At 44.8% G+C, this 23,214-nt stretch overlaps 1 protein-coding gene and 1 pseudogene across 1 annotated transcript in view; one reads left to right on the top strand and one right to left on the bottom strand.

Moving 5' to 3' along the window:
• Window positions 1-1,918: 1,918 nt before the first annotated feature.
• LOC111546769 lies at window positions 1,919-4,385 on the top strand (annotated as a pseudogene).
• A 3,003-nt stretch (window positions 4,386-7,388) lies between these two features.
• The window catches only part of SRD5A1 (steroid 5 alpha-reductase 1), a 38,142-nt gene continuing 22,316 nt past the window's right edge, over window positions 7,389-23,214 (bottom strand). The window contains exons 3-5 of the mRNA XM_023218235.1: window positions 20,874-20,975; window positions 14,319-14,469; window positions 7,389-8,746 (exon numbers count right to left, since the gene is read on the bottom strand). Coding sequence (XP_023074003.1) covers window positions 8,680-8,746; window positions 14,319-14,469; window positions 20,874-20,975 — 320 coding nt within the window. The 3' untranslated portion in view covers window positions 7,389-8,679. The remainder of the gene's footprint in view (window positions 8,747-14,318; window positions 14,470-20,873; window positions 20,976-23,214) is intronic.

Here is a 23,214-nt window from a genome sequence, read left to right as displayed (position 1 = left end):
ATAGTCTCCAACAATAAAAACAAAGATAAATAGACAGGACTTAATTAAACTAAAGAGCTTTTGCATGGTAAAAGGAACAGTCAGCAGAGTAAATGGACAACACACAGAGTCAGAGAAAATCTTCACAATCTATACATCAGACAAAGAACTAATATCCAGAATCTACACCAAGCTCAAACAAATCAACGAGGAAAGAACAATCCCATCAAAAAGTGGGTTAAGGACATGAATAGACAATTCTCAAAAGAAGATATACAAATGGCCAACAAACGTATGAAAAAATGCTCAACATCACTAATGATCAGGGAAATGCAAATAAAAGCCACAATGCGATACCCCCTTACTCCTGCAAGAATGGTCATAATCAAAAAATGAAAAAACAGTAGATGTTGGCATGCATGCGGCAACCAGGGAACACTTCTACACTGCTGGTGGGAATGTGAACCAGTACAGCCACCAGCCACCATGGAAAACAGTGTGGAGAGTCCTTAAAGAACTAAAAGTAGAACTACCATTGGATCCAGCAATCCCACTACTGGGTATCTACCCAGAGGAAAAGAAGTCATTATTCAAAAAAGATACTTGCACGCACACGTTTGTAGCAGCACAATTCACAATTGCAAAATCGCGGAACCAACTCAAATGCCCACCAGTCAACAAGTGGATAAAGAAACTGTGGGATATATATATATATATATATATATATATATATATATATATATATACACGTATACAGATATATATATATATACACACACACACACACACACACACAATGGAATACTACTCAGCCATAAAAAGGAATCAGTTAACAGTACTTGCAATGACCTGGTCAATGAGTATCTTAAGAAAGGTGGGCAAGCTTTGGTTACAGCAATGGCCTATGGAGAAGATTATGGCTGTATCAGACACAAGAGAGGGTCCCTTCCCTTTTCCTTGCTTTTATTCTTGTCATTTTTTTCTACCCATTTTTTTCTATTTTAGCTACTTACTTGTTTCTTACCTGTCACTCCACCTGGGCCAGGACTGTTTTGTCTACCCATCTGTCATCAGCACCCACTGCTGTGCTTGACATATAGTAAGTGCTTGGCAAATATTGTTGAATGCACAAATGCATGCACCACTGGCCTTGGAGATTAAGGAGGAGATGGGTACAACTATTGTTCTCTGTCTCATTGGATTTTAGCTTTGGTCATGATAGCAGTTGGCTGTGGTCTTCCTACAGATAACAGCAGACAGGGTCTGGATGGAAGGAGAGAAATGGGCTATTGGGTTCTAAGTTCTGTCAGTGTTGGGTGACTGAAGTCATGCACAGAGGCCTCTCTGAGGGAGAAGCCTAGCACAGAGGTGGTTTGAGTCAGAAACAGGTAAAAGGTAGGAAAGGAGAGAAGCAAGGCTTGGCAGCCCTGATGTCTCCGCCAGGGAGAGGGCCAAGTCAAGCTGGGAGAGGCTTTAGGATTGCTGAAGGGGATTTTCAGGCAATAAAGGCAGAGGACCATTAGGGCTGCTGGGAAAGTGCTTAGTTTAAAACAAATAAGGCAACTGGCCATCGCAGCATGGCTACCATTTCTGAAGTACTGCCTGATTTAAAGCCTCTCCTGCTGAGCCAGTTCTGCCTCCTCTACTGCACCCCACCCACCATCAAGGCTTAACCACAGGTTGAGGTCAGAGAGACCTTAGAAAGAAGTCCCAGCTAGGCAAGGGAGACCCAACAGAGACGCCTGCCCCTCGGGGGCCCTGGGGTCCTGGGGGGAGGAGGAAGGTGCAGTGGGGAGATGCTGGGTTCTGCGCTCCTCCCTCCAGCCCCTGGCCTGGGGTAGAGAAGAGGCTTAGACAAGCTAAGGAGAGCACTGTGGGCTGGGGCTTTTGCTGCTATACCAGCCTGGGGTGGCCACCTCAGAGCAATCCCATCCCCAGCATGGAGAGGAGGAAGAAGACCCAGTCTGGGGAAGCAGTAGACCCACTGGTGCCCATAGACACCCAAGGGCAGTTCAGAAGGAAGCTGCACTGTGGCAAGGCTGGGGCATGCTAGGCCAAGGACTGGGGCAGGGTGCCTGGGTGCAGTGAGCTCCCTGAGAACCCCCAACCACAGAGGAGGGTGGCAGAGGGCAGAGCAAGCTAGGGGGCACTGGCCCTGATGTGTTGGAGAGAGGCCAGACCCCCAGGTTCCCTGAGGGTACACAACCCCAGCACTGCAGGGCCATCTCCATGGGATGGGCCCCTTGCCTGGGACAGGGCTGTGATGGTGGGCAGTGGCACAGTCCCCTTGCTGAATTCCTAAGGGCTGGCCACTGCCGGCGTGGGCTGGGGACCTGTTCAGATAGGAAAAGCAAAGCCAGTGGGCCTGCAGTGTCCCAGTGTTTGTGAGCCCCAAATTCAAATGTCAAACCTAGCCCACAATGCGATGGTGTTAGGAGGTGAAACCTTTGGGAGATGATTAGGTGATGAGGGTGGAGGCCTCATGAATGGGATTCGTGTCCTTAGAAAGAGACCCACAGAGCTGGCTAGTCCCTTCTTCCAGGTGACAGCACAGGGAGGTATCGCCTATGAACCAGGAACAGGGGCCTCACCAGACACCGAATTTTGATTTTGGGCTTTCCACCCTCAAGAACTGTGGGCAATACCTTTCTGTTGTGTATAAGTCACCTAGTTTATGGTATTTTGTCAGCGGCCGGAACAGACAGAGGGCCCTCACCAGAAGACTTTAGAGGAAGGCTGGAGGGACCCAGGACACCCAACCAGGGTTAAGCTACAGATTCTGGAGTCACGATTTATTTGGCAATCTTGGGCTTCATCAGAACCCAGAGATAACCCAGTCTCATCAGTGGTGATGCTGGTCAGCTCTGAGCCAGCACTTTAAGAAGATCAGATAACAGAATAAGTGGAGAAGCAGATGTGGGGGCCCCAAACTGGCCTGGGGGGCTTTGGCTTTGAAAGTTGCTTCTACCCAGAAGTGACCCCAGAGGGGACACCCTCCCAGGCTACCTTGGGCACTCACTAATTTGCTTCAAGGACACAGGGTTACGAGGCCGTCCACGGATCTCAAAATGCACAGATTAGTTGTGTTTGGGCATGTGGACCTGAATGACCTTTAGCCAGGAACAGTAACTGGCAAACGCTTTTCCAGCCTTGCCACTGTACAGGACACTCATTTCAGGCATCTCTTCAGGATCCACACCCCTGGCTGTGTTTCCCTGTCATCTTTCTACCTTGGTTTTCTGCTTTGAGTGAGAAGCAATATGTGAGTCATTTTGTTGTTGTTTAGCAAATGTGTTTTGAGCCCTGACTACGTCCCAGGCCTCCTACCAGGTCTTAGGGTGGATGGCAGCGAATGGCTTAGAGTTGGTTGCTGCACTCCAGCAGGCCACAGTCTAGCGCAGCGCTTCCGGAAGAAACGGAACGTGAGCCTCATCTGGCTAATGGGGGCACGTGTGTGCCCATTCCCCAGCCTCCGCGGCCCCAGTCAGCCTGGGGAATAGGAGCCTCCTGAGCTGCCGGTGACCTCCCGCTCATGGTGGCACGAGCATGCCGCGCAGGCAAGGTTTCTAAACAGAAAGGACTCGCCTGCAGAAAATGGAAAGAAAGGGGACCCTCTGGACATTGACTAGGGTAGTCTCCTGGCTGCTGTTTATTTTTATGTGGGCGAAGCAATTAATGTGCTACGTAAAGATTCAGCGGGTAACCATTTATTAGCTGAATGTCTTGCTATGGTGACCAGCAGTCACCTGCTTTTGTTAATGTGTATCAGACAATTAGTCTCACTGTCATTACACTAATACCATTCTACAAATGCTGTTCTGGTGTGCTGGAGAGCAATTTTGTGAGGGAATTCCATAGCAAGTAATAGAAAGTAAAGTTGAGAATTACTCGTCTTTTTCACTGCGATTTGGAAAAGATGCCTCTTTGTAGAATGAAACCATTTTTAGACTGGATTTTTTTTTAAGTTAATAAAAAAGGTTAAATTTTTATTAGTCAAGGTCTTTGCAGCGCAGAGCGGTTTGGTCTTTAGTTGGAGGAGCGTAGGCTTTTCGCTCCGCGACTGTGGCCTCAAACTTTGGCTCTGGGGAAAAAAAATAGCCCGAACCAAGCCGACAGCTTGTAAATCCCCCAGGGCAAAGCCCTCCGCAAGGAGCTGGCCACGAAAGCCGCCAGGACAGCGCCCCCCTCCGGGGGCGGTGAAGAAGACTCATCGCTACAGGCCGGGGGCCGGGGCGCTGCGAGAGATTCGTGGTTATCAGAAGTCCGCCCAGCTGCTCATCCGGAAGCTGCCTTTGCAGAGGCTGGTGCGGGAGATCGCGCCGGATTTCAAAACCGACCTGAGGTTTCCCAGCGCAGCTATCCGTGCGCGGCAGGAGGTTAGGAAGCTACTTGGTGGGTCTGTTTGAAGATATTATCCATCCACGCTGAGAGACACTATCTCATCCGTGAGATGATACTATCTCATCCAAGCTGAGAGAGCCACCATCATGCCCAAAGACATCCAGTTGGCTCGCCGGATACCGACCGGGAGAGAGAGCTTCAGTGAAGGCCGTTTTTATGGCGTTTTGTAGTAAATTCTGTAAAATACTTTGGTTTGTGACTTTTGTAAGAAATTGTTTATAATATGCTGCATTTGTACTTAAGTCATTCCATCTTTCACTCCAGAAGGAATGCGGAAAGTGAGTGTCTACAGACCTCAGGCATGTGAGCACTGTTGCTCAGGAGTGACAAGCTGCTAATATGCAGAAGGGATGGATGATATTTCTTGCTTCTCATGATGCATATTTCTGTATGTTAATGACTTGTCAGTTAGCTATTAAGGTACTAGAATTGATAAATGTGTCCAGGGTCCTTTTGCAATAAAACCGGTTATGACTTGATCCAAGTGTTTAACAATTTGGGCTGTTAAGTCTGACCATACATCGCTGTGATAGAATGTGGGTTTTTTCAAGGGTGAAGGTACAAGTCTTAACCACAGTATAACTTACAGTTTCCTTAAAAAAAAAGAAAAAAAAAAAAAAGTAAACTTGGCAGCTATAGAATACACTGTGTCCATTTATAACTATTTAATACATTGTAGTGTCAACATATTTAAATTAAATGTTTTACCTTCACAAGTGAAAAAAAAAATGGTTGATATAGTTTGGCTGTGTCCCCACCCACATCTCATCTTGAATTGTAGCTCCCACAATTCCCACGTGTTGTGGGAGGGACCCAGTGCGAGGTAATTGAATCATGGGGGCGGTTCCCCCATACTGTTCTCAGGGTAGTGAATAAGTCTCACGAGATCTCATGGTTTTATAAGCGGTTTCCGCTTTTGCTTGGCTGTCATTCTTTCTTGTCTGCTACCATGTAAGACGTGTTTTCCGCCATGATTGCGAGGCCTCCTCAGCCATGTGGAATCATGAGTCCATTAAACCTCTTTTTCTGTATAAATTAGCTAGTCTCAGGTATGTCTTTATCAGCAGCATGAAAACAGACTAACACAATCATATTCTTAGTTAATAATGTTTGCTTTTCTCTGGTCAAACAGGTTTGAACTTTAACTGAAGAACAGGCTGTTTGAGCAAATGTGTAGTTTCTAAGGGGTTTAAAACTATCTGAAGTAAATGTAACAATATTTAATGGAGGAAAATAAGTTATGGCTTACAAGTGTTATTGGGAAAACGTTCATATTTTGGGGACTATCATATGTAGAAGCGTTAAAGTAAATTAGAATGGAGACCAGACCTGAAGAATCCCTGGGCGGACAAAACCAGTTAGGCCTCATAAATGACCTAACCCTTGCTTGCTTTGCAAACATAAGCAAAACTTGAGCTATTTGTTGTAAATACCTATACTGAAGAAAAACAGGATTTAAGCTCAACTGACCAGCACAGGCACCAAACTTACATAACCAGGGATCTTCCAAGGGAACAGACCAAATGAGGCAGCTGTGTAGCTGGAGCCACAAACCGTGCTGCTTTCCTCTGTGTCCATCCTATGGAAGCCTTCTCCTTGCTCCCCCCAGTGGAGCTCCTTAACCATGTCTGGTTTGGAGCTGCCTAGTTCATGAATTGTTGTTTGATCAAATAAATTCTTTAAAATTTATTTGTGCCTCAGCTTACTGTTCAACAGAATGAATTTTTATAGATTTCAGCATTCAAATCAGTTTTGTGAAAGGCTCATAGATGTGTACTGATACCTTATTAATGTTTCCCTAGTGACCAGAAGACATTAAGCATCTTTGCATGTACTTATTTGCCACTGTATGTATTATTTGGTGAAGTGTCAGATCATTTGCCCATTTACAAAACGTATGCTTTATTATTGAATCTTGATAGTTCTTTACATATTATGAATATTAAAACCTTTACCAGATATGTGATTTATAAATATTCATCAACAGTCCATTCCTTCACATTGCTGAGTAGTATTCCAGTATGTGATGTCCCACAGTGAGTGATGTCCATTCCTCTGTGGACGCTGAATCTCCCTGAAGTTACAATTTCTTTTTAAAAATTCCCTTTAATGCCTAGGATCATGTTTTCTTGAAGAGGCTTTCATTGTTCTTTCATGATGCAGATTTTTCTCTGTACCAGGTGCTTCTTGCTCACTGGTTCACATTTTCTAAAAAGGACCAGAAAGGCTGAGCAGGAGAGTTAATTGCAGGGGCACCATGCCACCCCCAGCTTCCCTGCCGCTTGAGGCAGGAGGTAACCAGCCATTATGGCGCAGGATCCCTGAAGATCAAAATGTGGAGACTTTATTTTCTTTCCTGGGATGCCAACACCTAGTTCTCTGTTTTCCCCACTTAGTTAATTTTTGTGTTAGGACAAACCACCTCCTCAGCCTACCTTTCTCTTCCCCGGCAATGGGCACATGGCTCATTTCTGGGCTCTATGTGCTGTCCGTGGGGAGTGGGAGTGCAGAGGACACTGCTTTCTGCTGCGGGCACCATGTTTAGTTGGTCTCACTTTGAGATGCTCACATCCCTCTGCCCTCTGTCAGCCCAGGTGTGAGGACCCAGGGCCTCGGCTGGGCGCGTGCTGTCATGGCCTCTCTGCTCTGCCACATCAGGCCCATCTCCACCCGTGCTATGATCTGTCTGCAGTGATGACTCTCTCTCACTCTCTTTATGGGGCCACTCCCCCACTTAAACTCCTTTTAGGTGATTTCAACTGGGGTCAGGATAGAGAGGGGAGAAGGAAAGGTGTATGTTCAGCTCATCAGATTTAACTGGAAGCTCTCAAGGCTGCTTTAAAAATCACAAAAGCCATTCCCAATAAGCTTGTTCCTTTTAAAGGAAATCTCCTTTCCAATCACTGTAGATAGTAAACAGAAGAAGGTGAAAAAACCAAATAAAAACAGGAAACACGATGAAAGAATGTTTCGATGTAATGATTAGTAAAAGAATTTGAGCTACCTTATTAAATGGCAAAGTCTATTTATTATGTTGTTAAAGACAACTAAAACAAATGGCATTTAAAAACTCCAGATGAGATGATAAAGCAAAGAAATGCCAGATGAATTCATCAAGATAAAAAGCAGTATGGCAATGTTTTTATCAAAGTAGAATTCAAGTCATGAAGCATTCAACAGGAAGATTATTTTATACTGATAACAGGTACAGGCTATGAGGGAAAAGCTTTGCAAAGCAGCAACAGCAAAACAGAAAGCAAAAAAACTATTAGAAGAAGATTAGCTATGGAAGAAAAAGAAGGCTGTAGAGAATCTTAACAATATAATTAAGTTTCAATCACAAAGAACAGGATAAATCTTAAAAAGTGGTCTTGTTATTGTTACAGGTGATCATTCTTTGCACTACAAGGGAAAACTCAAAATCCACAAAGGAGAAATTTCACAGACAATAATCTCTACTATATCCATACGTGGAGAACAGAACAAAAAACTAGGTCTAGACTAGAGGACAAAGAGAAACCATGTCAGACCAGAGCATATTGATGGCTCATGGTGAGTGACCCGTATGGCCTAAAGGTGCCTGTTTAGGGCCCAGGAGCCACTTGCACAGGCAAAGCAACTTACTCAGTCTAAACCACCACCAGCACCCCTCCCTGCCTGGTGATGCCACCCGGGGGGCTGGGCTGGAACAAGTCCAGATGCCTTTGCCCCACCTTGGAAGGGCCACGAGGAGCTTCCTCCTCTATCCCCATGTTCTCCACTTACACACAGCACCTGACAATGAAGGCTGGCAAGTTTCCCCTGGGCCATGACTGCACAATGGCTACCCCTGGCCTCTGTGGCCTCCGAGAGAGGGCTCCAAGACATATCCCAGCCCTACAGGGGGAGGAAAGCAACACTGCTGTTCACCTTGAAGGGATCACTGTAGGGGCTATAGAAGGGATTGTGACATTTGTTGTTCTGAAAATGCCATCAAAGACAGTTGTAAACTCTACTCTTAGACACACTTGGCAAGACATAGCCAAAAGAGGTAAATTTGAAATGAGAAAAAATGTCATTGGTTATTACCTAGAGTTTGAAATTCTGATCTGTTACACAGTAGGATACTTCAACCTCCATTTCAATTTATTTAAGTACTTATTAGGTAGCTTGCAAAATTACTAGAAAAAATATTTCTAGAGGGCATCTTGAAAATGATGAAGTAGCAGGAAAATTACAAAGATATAACTTATTTACAAAGTCCCTAGAGAAACACCATTGGAAAGCTTCAAGTTGAAGATAATTTTGTTGAAAACGCACTTAAAACAAAAATGGAATTAGAATTTTTCTGAACTTTGGATACTCTTCAAATTTCCGGAGGTACCACCTAAAAATAAGAAAAAAAAAAAAATTAAAAAAGGGAATAATTCTGTCACTTAGACATTTAACAGATGCTAACAAAAGTGACAATATTTTTCATGACAAAAGACTACTCAGTTTTTAAATGTAGTAACAAAAACTTCGGCATTTCATACTTATAGTTTAATTTTGCTATATCATGAAGAATTAAATATATCTAATCATAAAGTGTGATTCAGAAGAAGTAGCCCATAGAATTCAGCTTTCTATCTGGAAGGAAAATTACTGACATTTGATGAAAATACTGAACAGCACATTGTGGAGCTGTCTTTTCAGCCCCTGGGGAAAGCATGCAGGCTGGAGGAGGGGCAAGACCAAGTAGGTGCTTCTGAATATCTGCTGGTGACTCTTAAGAGTCTTCTCTAGCCTGCAGCCGAGAACTACTGGCCTAGCCCAGGGTGTGTAGAGTGGGCACCCAGCTGTGTACCAGGAGGCTCAGGAGCAGCTCTTAGTAAGGATTCAGTGAAATCTGGGAAAATGCAGTACGGCGTTGTCCACAATTCAGCCTTGTGCTCAAAACAAACAGTATTTTCAGTTTTGATATAAATTGTATCAACAAAGGCATGCTCATTTGTTTTGGGGGTAATAGCCAGTTGGGAAGGGTGGCAACTAAGTAGATGGAATAAAAATTAGAAATAATTTGACAAGATGGAGAAATAGTCATAAAAGGGAGTTTCTATAAACACACAAAGATTAAACAACAGACTAAAAATCGTAAGAGAAATCAATTAGCTCGTTGTTAATGTGGTAGGAACATATGAGGATGAGAAACTGAGAGGCAGTTGGCAAAACCCTGCTGGTCTTAGCTAAGTTTAACACCGGAATCCACAAATAGAGAATTTGAACATACTGGGCGGCCACATTTACTTTTTTATGTTCTGTGTCCCCAAAAAGGCATGTAATAAGAACAATTCTAAGAAGTCGGTCGGGACTTCCAGGTCAAGCGTCACTTCCCCTGGCATGAGGCCACCAGACGGCAGCCTTTCCGGCTATGTGGCTCAGTGGTGGCACATGGACCGGAGTGCCCAACACACAACGTGGCCAAGCCCAACAGCTGGTGTGCAACCTGTGAAAGTGGATTGCAAACATGTTCGCTGGTGAGAGGCTGAAGGTTTTCACAGGCCTGCTGGGATCCAGGCCATCCACCCCTTCCAAGTGCCGAAGAGCTTCCCCACGGGCCAGCGGCACTGGATGCCGCACAGGGACATAGCGGGTGAGCTCCTGTCTCCCAGAAACTGCCCGTGGAAGATGCGCACCCTGGCCCGGAAAGTCAAGGGTAGAGTACATGACAGCAGGAGAGCCTGAAATGGGCAAACACAAGAGGGCAGGCGGGAGACAGGAGACACAGGACTGCCGCAGGATGCCGAGGAAACGCTCCTTCCAGCCAGGCTGGGCAGCAAGGCTGGACTCCGTGACATCAGAAAGAACATGTGTGAGGTCAGGACGTTCTCACAAAATGAAGGGATGTTGGCTGAAGAGGTTAAATGTATTTCACAGAAACCATTACATGGAAATAAAATATTTATTGTTAAATGATTAAATTTTTCTCACTCCTTAGAATACCTTTAAATTTTGCCCTTAAACAGAATATTTGTTAGCAACCCAGCACAGTTGACTGTTTCTGACCTAGAGTCTAACTATCAATGCAATCATTTATGAATTTAAATACTAATTATTTTAGAAAGAATTTCATTGTAATACAGTTTTGTTTTTAGAACATTATAATCTGGCCAGGCGTAGTGGCTCACGCCTGTAATGCCAGAACTTTGGGAGGTCAAGGCGGGCGGATCGTGAGGTCAGGAGATCAAGCCCATCCTGGCTAACGTGGTGAAACCCCGTCTCTACTAAAAATACAAAAAAAGTAGCCAGGCGCCTGTAGTCCCAGCTACTCGGGAGGCGGAGGCAGGAGAATGGCGTGAACCTGGGAGGCGGAGCTTGCAGTGAGGCAAGATTGCGCCACTGCCCTCCAGCCTGGGCGACAGGGCGAGACTGTCACAAAAAAAAAAAAAAAAAAAGAACATTATAATCCATCAAATGGAGTGCAAGGAATAGATCCTTGGCATGTTTTCTTTTGGAATACGTTTATTTGATGGCTTAATTAGTTGGGTTTATGAAAATATTTTTTTAAAAAGAGTTTTTATTTTATTCTCAGCTTGTAAGTCCTACATTTCTGAACATACTTCTGCAAAACTGAATTGATTAATTCTTCAGGACTTAAAACTGGTTTCACACTGACACCAATTTAACAGCAAATGAATGACAAAGAGCTCTTTCAACTCATGAATTCTGCAAAGAGTATCTTTGGGTTTTTATTAGCAAAGACTTTCATTTAGATAACTGAATTACTTATTTTCCATTTCTATATGTTTCATATTCATATACTGAGAGGGGCTTTCCTGTTTCCTGACTTCATTTGAGAAAACATCTTTACCACTGACTTGTGCCCGTGTTCAATCTTACGCTGATCCATGTTTTTTTAAATATCAGTGTTATCTCATTTTTTTTTTTTTTAAGAGAAATGAGCCATTACTTGCTTCTTTACATCAAATATTAGGAATGTAAAGGATGGTATCTTCACCGGGAAGTGTGGCCCAGGCCGGTGCAGTGCTGGGAGCAGCGGGGGCAGAGGGGAGGAAGTCAGACTCTAGAATGTATAGAGTGATAACGTAGTATCTCAACCAAACCTGTGACAACAAAGTCATCTGGCAGAGGAGAAAACAGAAGGGTTCACAAGTCATACTCCTGCCCTTACTTTCCCAGTCAATTTTAAATGGCCAGAAGGCTGGTGTATCAGTTCCCTGTGGCTGCTAGAACAAAGTTACCACACACTGGGCGGCTTATAATAACGGCCATTGATTCTCTCCCAGTTCTGGAGGCCAGAAGTTGGAAATCAAGGTGGCAGCAGGGCTCTGCTCCTTCTGGAGGTTCAGGGAAGGTTCCAGTGCCATCTCCCCCAGCTCTGGTGGTGCCACGTGTTCCTGGGCTCGTGGCTGCATCGCCCCTGCCTCTCTGTCCATCTTCCCGTGGCCTTCCCACTCTGTGTGATCACCTGGTGTATGTCTGTATCCAAGTTTCCCCTTCTCATCTCAACTGAAGACGTTCCCCAGTGAGGTCACTTTCACAGGTACCAGGGCTTAGGACTCCCATATGACCTTTTGGCGAACACAGTTCCCAGCACGGAAGGCCCATTCCTGGCCCACAGTGTTTTCTGCCATGCCTGGCATCGAGCCTCCTCCTCAAACCCTCTCTGCCTTCAGCACTCACTCAGCTTTCTGCAGACCCCTCTGTTTTTCTCAGCAGCTGCAGGATTTAGGTAGGTCGTGGCTCTGATTTTGTTCTCTTCACTGTCTATGCGTGAAAATACCAGGTCACTGGCATGATGAAGTGTTTCGAGAGAATGCAGGGCGCTGCCCTCAGAGCTCTCATCAGCTCTCACATTTATGCTATCACTTCTTCAAGTATTAGACAGAGGCCAGCCACGTTGGCTCACGCCCCTAATCCTAGCACTTCGGGAGGCTGAGGTGCGAGGATTACTGGAGTCCAGGAATTCAAGATCAGCTTGGGCAATATAGTGAGACCACAACTCTACAAAAAAATATAAAAAATTAGCCAGGTGGTGTGTGCCTGTAATCCCAGCTACTCAGGAGGCTGAGGTGGGAAGATCACTTGAGCCCAGGAGGCAGAGGTGGCAGCGAGCTGAGATTGTGCCACCGCACTCCAGCCTGGGTGACAGAGCGAGATGCTGTCTTACAAAAAAAAAAAAAAAAAAACTAGACAAAGAGATACTTCAGATATGACCTTTCTTCTTCTTATCTCCAATAATCATCCTTTGCATCTGCAAACACGTGGTGAGGCTGGAAGTACACCTAGGTACTTTTCTCACTATACCATGCTATCAATCTATTCTTCTTTTAGCTTTTTCTGTCTGTCCTCAGTCCCAAAAGAGATGATAAACTCCATGAAGAAGGACAGAGTTATACATTTTTGCATGCCTCGTAGCACTGGCAGCTTTGGAGATTTTGATTAGATGTTTTGAGTGGATGAAGCGAGTGGCTCAGGGCATACGGTAAGTGTGCATACCAGGCTGGTCGCTTGCTAAGCCCAGTCTCCATCATTTATTGTCAGGGACACACGCCCATGTCAGGGCAGGTAGATTCCACGCTGTGGCTGAGATCTCTTCCTGTCAATGAGACGGGGCTCCTGGCAGGCCTCAGACTCTGCTCCTTGAACCTCAGTTTCCTCATCCATTGGGTTAGAAAGATGTTCTCTAAATTCACTTCAGCCTTGACATCCTTTGATTTCTTTTTCTTTCTTTCTTTTTGAGACTGAGTCTTACTCTCTCAACCAGGCTAGAGTGCAGTGGCATGATATCGGCTCACTGCAACCTCCACCTCCCAGGTTCAAGTGATTCTTGTGCCTCAGCCTCCCAAGTAGCTGAGATTACAGGCGACCGCCACCATGCCTGGCTAATTTTTGTATTTTTAGTAGAGATGGGGTTTCACCATGTTGGCCAGGCCAGTCTTGAATTCCTGACCTCAAGTGATCCACTGGCCTCGGCCTCCCAAAGTGCTGGGATTACAGGTGTGAGCCACTATACCCGGTCCCTTTGATTTCTTTTTCCTTTTTTGAGACGGAGTCTTGCTCTGTCACCCAGGCTGGAGTGCAGTGGCCGGATCTCCGCTCACTGCAAGCTCCGCCTCCCGGGTTCCACTGCAAGCTCCGCCTCCCGGGTTCACGCCATTCTCCTGCCTCAGCCTCCCGAGTACCTGGGACTACAGGCACCCACCACCTCGCCCGGCTAGTTTTTTGTATTTTTTTATTAGAGACGGGGTTTCACTGGGTTAGCCAGGATGGTCTCGATCTCCTGACCTCGTGATCCGCCCATCTCAGCCTCCCAAAGTGCTGGGATTACAGGCTTGAGCCACCGCGCCCGGCCCCTTTGATTTCTTTATGAGTGTGTTGGTCAAATGGCTCACAAGCCCTTTGGGGGATCAGATAAAAGCCAAGGACCTGGTCTCTGGAAAATGTCATTTTAGGGGGCACACAGAGCCTCTGTAGCCTATCAAGGACCCCAGGTTCAGAGCCATGGCCTGAGTCACCACATAGCTAGAGAGCTCTTGTGTGCATAAGTTCTGCCAGTGTTGCCAGGCTCTGGGATTCACCTTCCTCTTCAGACTTCCTCAACCTGCGGCATTCACAAGCTGGCCATTGGCTATGCTCAGTCAGGGTTCTGTTTTAAACAGTGTTTCCCACTCAGAGCCCCGAATCCCCTGCTTGGTGTCCAGCTGGACCATTGACTCCAGCAATGTCAATTCAGAGAGGCTAAAGGCGTGGTATAGAGAATAACTCTGCTTATGTGGATCTGACAATTCCTTAGAGCTGGGTGATTCTACAGCTATTGGTTTGGTTTTGTACTTGTTTGGTCAAAGCACAGAATAAACTCAGCAATTTAAATTAACACTTCAAAAATCTATCCTGAAAAATAGTAATAATATAGTCAAAGAAAAAATTACAAATGTTAAAAGTGTTTTAAAACTTACTTATGATGCTCTTTTGCTCTACCAGATAAAAAACAAAATGTGAAGAAAGCAAAAGCCACGCCTTGGACAGACCAGCTGGCCAGGGCATAGCCACACCACTCCATGATTTCTCCAAAATAGTTGGCTGCAGTTACGTATTCAAATAAGCCTCCTAGAAGAAAACACAGACCAAAGTAGTACATTTAATACAAAATGAAATACGGACCTCAGAAATGCTAGTGAATACTTACCTAGAGAACATAAATTCAAGAACGGAAAAATGTTTCCCTTATAGAATGTTAATCAATAAGACATATCCAGCATTACATGGTTTACTATTTCATATCACAGCTTCTGATCATCAACTACATATATATATATCAATATCCATCTATGTGAATACATACATGTACAGTTACAGTGGAAGACACCACTAAACCACTGCACCTGTTGATGGATCATGCAAGCAGAGAATACAGAGTAACAACTAACAATGAAGTAGCACGTAAAATGGACCCAAATAGAACCCTAGAGCAATGAGCGACGAAGATACTCATTTTCAAGCACAGATTCATTCATTCATCACATTTTCACAAATGCGCTGAGTCAGTATTATGGGCCAGGCCCTGCCCAGGCACTTGGACAGACACCCTCCCCACAACTAGAACCATAAACCCCAGTTTCATGAACAAAGAGAGCACGCAGCACATGGAGGGCGAGGAGTAGCGAGGGACAGGGCAGAGTGAGGGACCCTGGAACTGGGATGGGGTAGAGGAGGTCACCATCACAGAGTGGCTGGGAACAGGCCTCCCAGGGAAGGTGAGGGTCGATTCAAGGCTTGAAAGTGAGGGCCAGCCTGGCAGGTGCTGGGGGTGCTCTCAGGAGTGCTTCAGGAAAGAGAAGAGATGCAGCAAAGGCCCTGAGGCGGAGAGCAATGGCTGGCACACTCCAAGGACCAGACAAGGGGCAGGGAGAGGGGTCCTAGCAGAGAAGGAGGGCAGGAGGCCCCTCTGTGGGACTTGGCACTCACCCTGAGGCTGTAGCTTTGTGGCTACTCAAGTGTGTTCTAGAGAGGCCTGATGTATTCTGCCCTGGGTTCCGGTTGGGCACTATGTCTGCAGAGCTGAGAAAATTCGGAAGGCACACAAGGACAGAGCATTTTTTAAAAAATTAGGCTGGGGGCGGTCGCTCACGCCTGTAATCCCAGAACTTTGGGAGGCTGAGGCAGGTGGATCATGTGAGGTCAGGAGTTCCAGATCAGCCTGGCCAACATGGTGAAACCTTGTCTCTGCTGAAAATACAAAAATTAACTAGGTGTGATGGTGCACTCCTGTAGTCCCAGCTACTCGGGAAGTTGATAAATAAGAATCACTTGAACCCAGGAGGCAGAGGTTGCAGTGAGTCGAGATTGTGCCATTCATTGCACTCCAGCCTGGGTGACAGAGTTAGACTCTGTCTCAAAAAAAAAAAAAAAAAAAAAAAAAGACAAACCGATTACACCCTAAGTCATAAGACCAATTTCAACAAATACTGCAGCATAGGGTAGAGACTAGTTCTCTGAGCACACTGCAACCTACGTGCATGAGGGCCTTGGCTGGAGCTGAGATGATCTTTTTATTTATTTATTTTTTTTGGAGTTTTGTATTTTTAGTAGGGACGAGGTTTCACCGTGTTGGCTTGGCTGGTGTCGAATTCCTGACCTCAGGTGATCCACCTGTCTCAGCCTCCCAAAGTGCTGGCATTACAGGCGTGAGCGACGGCGCCCAGCCTGGGATGGTCTATTTTTTAAAAAGAAAGAAAATGGTTTTGCTGAGCCCAAGCAAAGTGCTTTTCTTTTTCTTATTTAAGGAAGGTGGGGGTGTGTAGATGTTTGCAATATTGAGCTCTCTACTACTTTTCTGTAAGCTTGAAATAATTCATAATTGTAAAATAATACTGATACGGTTTGATTCTGTGTCCCCACCCAATCTCATCTTGAACTGTGATCCCCACAGGACAAGGGAGGAGCCCAGCGGGAGGTGACTGGATCATGGGGGCGGTTTCTTGTGATAGTGAATTCTCATGAGATGTAATTGTTTGAAAGTGTGAGGCAGGTCCCCCTTCGCTCGCTCTCTCTCCTGCCGCCATGTGAAGGTCTTTGCTTCCCCTTCGCCTTCTGCCATGATGGTAAGTTTCCTGAGTCCTCCCCAGCCATGCGGAACTGTGAGTCAATTAAACCTTTTTTCTTCGTAAATTACCCAGACTCAGGTAGTTCTTTATAGCAGAGTGAAAACAGACTAAATATCAATATTCATTGACAAGTAAACTTTTTAATGACAATATAATACATAAAAATATCAAACTTAATGCCCAATAAATAGAATGTCATTCACAATGTGTGGGCATATGCACCTGCAGAAGCGCCTGCAAGAATGGACCCAAAGCATTCACAGCGCTGTTCCCTCTGAACCGTGGAGCTTAGTCACTTTCACTTTCTTATTCACCCATTTCTGTAACTGCTTCAACTTTCTACAAGATTACATTAACAATCATCTGTATTTCATCAGAGCCCTGGGCCGCTGAATCCCAGACGTGGAAGGACCTTTGCACCCCATCCTGCAGATGCCAGTCACCCAAAGGGCAGACAGCCTGTGGGGAGGGCTGGGGCCATGATGCCTTCCCGCACGCAGCCTGCTCAGTGAACCTTCTCTCTAAGGGTCCAGTGTGGGGCACATTATTTGGTGGAACCACATGGGTGGACTAGCAAGCAGTAATTAGACTGGAAAACCTGGAGATGCCAATCTGCCAAAAAATGTCGTCTTGAGACAAAGGCTGCTTACAGATGCCGCATTACAGAACCACAAACTGGTTGTCACACACAGCCCACAGCACTTGCCCTAAACCCTAGTTCAGCCTGTATGTACCGACTATGGGCATCCTATCTGTGCACCTCTCTCTATCTCTTTATTTGTTCATTTTGTCACTTGCTCCTTTGACCCTAACCAGTTACAGCACCATTATTAACAGAGTCCTGGGAAGCATTTCTGAAAGACCTCACGTAATCACTGGATGTAGACGGCACACCTGCGTATTAGAAACCATGAGTGTGTCACGTAAAAACACCCTGCAAATGAAAAGTCTGCAGTGAGGGGTCCGGTCACAAAGCCAACCATGGTGGAGTCCTCATGGGGCTCAGCACCCAGACTCCCTATACCTGTAGTCTTCAAAACCTGACAGATTTTACACGAGAGACTCCAAAGCTAGGATAAAATTTTGGCTTCCACATTCCTTGGGCCTCTCATGGTGCTGCCTCTAAGGCCTTGGCACTGAATGCTGCCCTGAAGAATCTAACAAACTTTCCCTTATGAGCCACTCACGGCACGTGCAGATGATCGTCACTGCTTCCTGTCGACTTTCACTGGTATAGGGTGTGCACTTGCAAACGGCAGATGCTCTTGCATCTTGTTTTACTTCACAAAAGCTTTCTTGAATTAGTTTTTAAAATATGTTCTGTTCCAATGCTTTGGATTTCTTCTTCATGGACTTCAACGTGCCTAGGATGGATATATTTTCCCTACTTCTCCAGCTATCACCAAAAACGTCATTCACAATAAGAATGATTTTTTTTTTTTTTTTGACAGAGTCTCCCTCTGGAGTGCAGTGGCGTGATTGAGGTTCACTGTAGCCACAAACTCCTGGGTTCAAGTGATCCTCCCACCTCCGCCTCCTGAGTGGCTAGGACTACAGGCGTGCACCACCATGCCTGGCTAATTTTCTTTCATTTTTCTTGTAGAGATGGGGGTCTAGCTATGTTGCCTAGGCTGGTCTCGAACTCCTGGCCTCAAGTGATCCTCCTGCCTCAGCCTCCCAAAGTGTTGGGAATTACAGGTGTGAGCCACTGCACCCAGTCTAGGTATCATATTCTTTGCTTTTTCATTTCTATCTTCTGACATGCCTCTGTGGTGTTTTCTTTTTTTTTTTTTTCCTGGTCTTGTGGGCCTTTTAATTTAATGATTAGAAATAAAGAATTTTGATCTGGTGTGATCTTGGAAGCTAAGCAAGGTCGAGCCTAGTTAGTACTTGGATAGGAGAAATTAAAAATTTTAGAAGCATTTTCTTCCCTAAGTCTCATGTGTCCCATGTCATCTGCACCGACGTCTGGTGCTACTTCCTGCTGCCTGAGAGTCTCAGCCAAGCTTCTACATCTCCTTTGGCCTATCTGTTCTCAGAGATGCCGTTGATGGCCATAGGCCGTCGGGAAGCTGGGTTGATTACTAGCTGCAGGAAAGGGCTATGCACTATAGGGAAATGTGGCAGGGAGGGGTCTCCCTTTACTGAGACAGAAAATAAGCTAAGTTTGTAGATTGCAGGTTCATTTCAGGTGTTCTTCAGCTGATGGGTATAGACCCTGCAACTGCTCCATTCACATTTTATTTTTATTTTTTACTTTTTTGAGACAGAGGCTCACTCTGTCGCCCAGGCTGGAGTACAATGGCATGATCTTGGCTAACTGTACCCTCCGCCTCCCAGGTTCAAGCGATTCTCCTGTCTCAGCCTTGTCTCAGCCTCCTAAGTAGCTGGGATTACAGGCATATGCCACCATGCCTGGCTAAATTTTGTGTTTTTAGTAGGGATGGGGTTTTACCATGTTGGCCGGGTTGGTCTTGAACTCCGGACCTCATGTGATCTGCCCAACTCGGCCTCTCAAAGTCCTAGGATTACAGGTGCAGCCACCACGCCTAGCCTCCATTCACATTTTAAAACTCATGTTGGAATTTTGATCACAATTTTCCCCTGCTTTGTGAAACATGTTTCTGCTCAGGTAAGTTTTGCTGCTTCTTTGCTGTCCCAATGTTATGACTGCACAGATTTGGGGATCGTATCTTTTTTGTTCTTCAGGTTTCAATATGTTGGATTAGAACAAGGATCAGACATGAGAGCAGGAAATGGAGGGAAAGAGGCTGAAAAGTTTTTGTGGCATCTCAACTACTGTGGGACAGTGGACAGGACCCTCTGTATGAGGCACGTCAGGCCTTTCCGTGACCAGCCTGGCCCAGGAGGACCCTCCCATGGGATCCTGCCATCTCTGGGGATGCCCTTTCTTTTGGAAGTGGTGTTTTTCAAATCTGCCAGTCTGTGGCTTCTGGCATCTTCTGCACCTTTTCATTCTCCCTCCCCCAGGACTGTGCCCTGTCCCTTCTTTGTCTGGCTCATGGCAGCCCCTCCTTAGGACAGGGCCCTCTCCTTCAGGGGACAAACACTTGCCAAGGAATCTGGAATCATGCTATTCCCCATGCAAGGGTGCTGGGCATGAAGCGAAGGGGCCACTGTCCAGCTTACATTGCACTCTCCCAGCCACTGTACCTGCCAGAGGAAGTGGCTCCTTGGGATGACCCCATGAGGGTGTAGTTTGCTTATAGCCCAACACCAAAGAGGAGATTCTTCCCCAATCCGCCCAGGGGCTGAATGGGTGATCAGCAGCCTGTCTAGGACTCTGTCATGTTTTCTCTTCTCTGCCGCTTCTATCACACTACCATCACGTTTGGAGCTGGCATTGCTAATTCCAGGGTCTCAGCGTCACAGTTTTAGTAATTTGGGATTTGGAGCGTTGTTTGTTTTTGTTGCTATTCTCATATGGTTTCTCGGAACATAAGTGGAAGAAGTTCAAACTAAGTGATGTCACGCCCTTTCTCCATTAAAGTTTTAGATTTCTGTACTTTAAAATTTTTTTTCTGAAACTCTGTTGGTTTCTAGTCCTTTTTATGGTACATTGCTTCTTTACTCCTAATTGTAACTACTAGTTATAAAAAGCATTTAAAGTACTCACTTTATAATATTTCCATTAATTCTAACATCTGAAATCTTTCACGATGAATTACATTCTCCCTCATGGTGCTGTACTTCCTTGTGGGTTCTGTACCTTGTGACTGTACCTCTTACTCTGTGGAGTGTGGCACATTGGGTTGAGACTCAGGTTGAATGCAGATCCCCTTGGGAATCTGGGCTTTCCAGAAGAGTCCACCACCACCCTAGGCCACGGAAATTAATTCACGGCTTGAGATTTTTCATACTATACAAGTAGTGCGAATCTGGGTTATAAACCAGCATGGCGGTTGGTACCTCGTCACAAATTCTCAAAAGACACACTCCAGATTCCATCATTCAGCTAGATCTTGTCCTCTGATGATTACTTCCTTTCTTGATAGTATACTGATGCGTTTAAGAAGATTTTCAAAATATTCCAACATTTTAAACTGTTTTCAGAGGAGGGTCAAAGTATCTATTCCATTATTCTGCTAGAAACAGAAGTGTCAGACACTCCTTGTAAATCATACATTCTTCCTCATCCTCTCTTTCCAAGCACAGATATAACTGGAGTTTCTGCTTTGTTTAATAACTGTTCAGTTAGCCAGATTTGGTTCTTTTGTTATTCTAATAAGACAATAACAACAGCACTGGTTATTAATAATGATGACTTACACTGAAAACTTGTAGCTAATAAATACCATGCTACTACTTCTTAGAGCTGGCAACACTAAAATAGACAGGCACCATGGCACACAACTTTCACAGAAATTCTTCACTTTCAGTACATACCCCTTGGTATTTTGTATCCAGTGTCTCCTGGTTTTCTGAGATTCCTTAGGATATGATCTGAATGGATGTTTATCAACATACCCGTTAACCATAAGCCAAAACCTAAAGGAAAAAAATTGCAAGATGATTATGACGAATAAACCATAAAATTTCACTACGAGCCCCAGCCTGACTGAACAGTATTGTTGCAACCCTTCATATTACCATTGTTAGTGCAACATAGTAGCCATAACTGATAGTAAAAACCATCAAGCACTGTTGTCGGGTATGCTAAGCAGGGCTTTGTTTTTCTAATAATACAAATACATCATCTAAGGTATTCAAAATATTTTGACCTGATCATCACAATCTACATTTTCAGGATGACAGGTATGGATAGAAATCTGACTTGGGCACAAGGCTCCTTTCTAGGGAGCATCAGGGAGTCAGCCCACCAAACAGATTCATCCCACTTATTTCTCACAAAATCTGCATGAGGCAATGCTACCATCTCCACCACATGGATCAGGAGGGGTGATGCTCCTGTGCTGCTCTGTCACCACTGGCTGTACACTGCCCCTTGAGGGGTGGCAGTTCCTAGGAGCCGATCTCTGGTCTTCTCTTATTTACAACCTCATTTGAACAAATTAATGCACATCCACGTTTCCCCTACCGCAGAATTCCTGCAGGCTCATCAATCAGCATTCCTTGGTCAGTCCTTCTTCCTCGGTTCCTGACAACAGTCTACCACGGCTGGCTGCACGGCTCTCCCCAGAATCCCACGGTATCCCAAGTTTTCTTCCTATTCTAACAAATCTGCAGGGATTTTTCATCACTTAAAGGAGAGTTCTTAGTATCACATCAATTAATTCCATCAAGAAAAGGCAAAAGGCCAAAACAGTGCTTTATAAAAGAAATATTGATAAAAAGGGGTTAACTTGATGGTTCTGATATACTTTTTAAAAATGTGAAAGACAGATGCTGCTTAATGCTGGCATTTAGTTCAATATTAAATCAATATACATGTGGGTATCATTATTATTTGAGTCATCACATCAGTAACATTGAACACTTTTTCACAGTTAGAACAAGGACATGGAAAACCTTCTGGTCTATAGCAAGGGTTTCAAGATTTCTTCCTTCTGATTTTGCCACTGTAATCAGCTTTTTTTTTTTTTTTTCTCTAAGCAGTTCATACCACATTTTATAATAGGTTTTGTAAGTCATTTATTGGATCCATACATTTATAGTTGATTTGCTACCTTTTTGGGATTTTAGTATTTCACCCCTAGGTAATTGGGCTTCCAATATGAGGTTCTAGAAAGAAATCATGTTGTCTAAATAACATGGCTACTTTATGTTTCTTCTAGGAGACAAGCTCCTTTATTGCTTAGATTGGAAGAAAACTAGTACTTGTGTTCATCTAAGCTAAATATTTAATTCCATTTATAAGAATCTTAAAATCTAGCTGGGTACAGTGGCTCACACCTATAATCCCAGCACTTTGGGAGGCCAAGATGGGTGGATCACTTCAGGCCAGGAGTTCAAGAACGGCCTGGGCAACATGGTGAAACCCCATCTCTACTGAAAATACATAAATCAGCCAGGTGCAATGGTGCACACCTGTAATCCCAGCTACTCCAAGGCTGAGGCACAAGAATTGCTTGAGCCTGGGAGGCACAGGTTGCCATGAGCCAAGATTGTGCCACTGCACTCCAGCCTAGATGACAGGCTGCCTCAAAAAAAAAAAAAATCTTAAAATCTTTCTATAAAATATTTTAGATTAACCACTCTTGCTGTTTTGGAAAACCTTCTGTTAGAAATTTGCTGGGCACAGTGGTTCACACCTGTAATCCCACCACTTTGGGAGGCCGAGGCAGGTGAATCACCTGAGGTCAGGAGTCCAAGACCAGTCTCGCCAACATGATAAAACCCTGTCTTTACTAAAAAAAATACAAAAATTAGCTGGGCATAGTGACAGGCACCTATAGTCCCAGCTACTCAGGAGGCTGAGGCAGGAGAATCTCTTGAACCCAGGAGGCAGAGGTTGCAGTGAGCTGAGATTGCACCACTGCACTCCAGCCTGGGCGATAGAGTGAGACTCCATCTCAAAAAAAAAAAAAAAAAGAAAAAGAAAAAGAAAAAGAAATTTATTATTATTTGGTTATTACTTCATGGTAACTACAGTAGGCATAATTACTTATTTATGTAATTTCGTGTCTGTTCCCTCACAAAAACAACTCTAGGCAATAAATATAACACAAAACGTAACCTAGATTGTCTTCCAATTGGCATATTTTTTCCTTTTCAAATCTTTCTGTTTAATTGTAGAGAAGTCAAGAGGTCTGTATTTATTGGTGTT

The sequence above is a fragment of the Piliocolobus tephrosceles genome, chromosome 4 (assembly GCF_002776525.5).
Source record: "Piliocolobus tephrosceles isolate RC106 chromosome 4, ASM277652v3, whole genome shotgun sequence".
NCBI lineage: Eukaryota > Metazoa > Chordata > Mammalia > Primates > Cercopithecidae > Piliocolobus > Piliocolobus tephrosceles.
The sequence above is the reverse complement of the archived record's forward strand: the minus strand, read 5'-3'. Positions and strand labels throughout refer to the sequence as shown.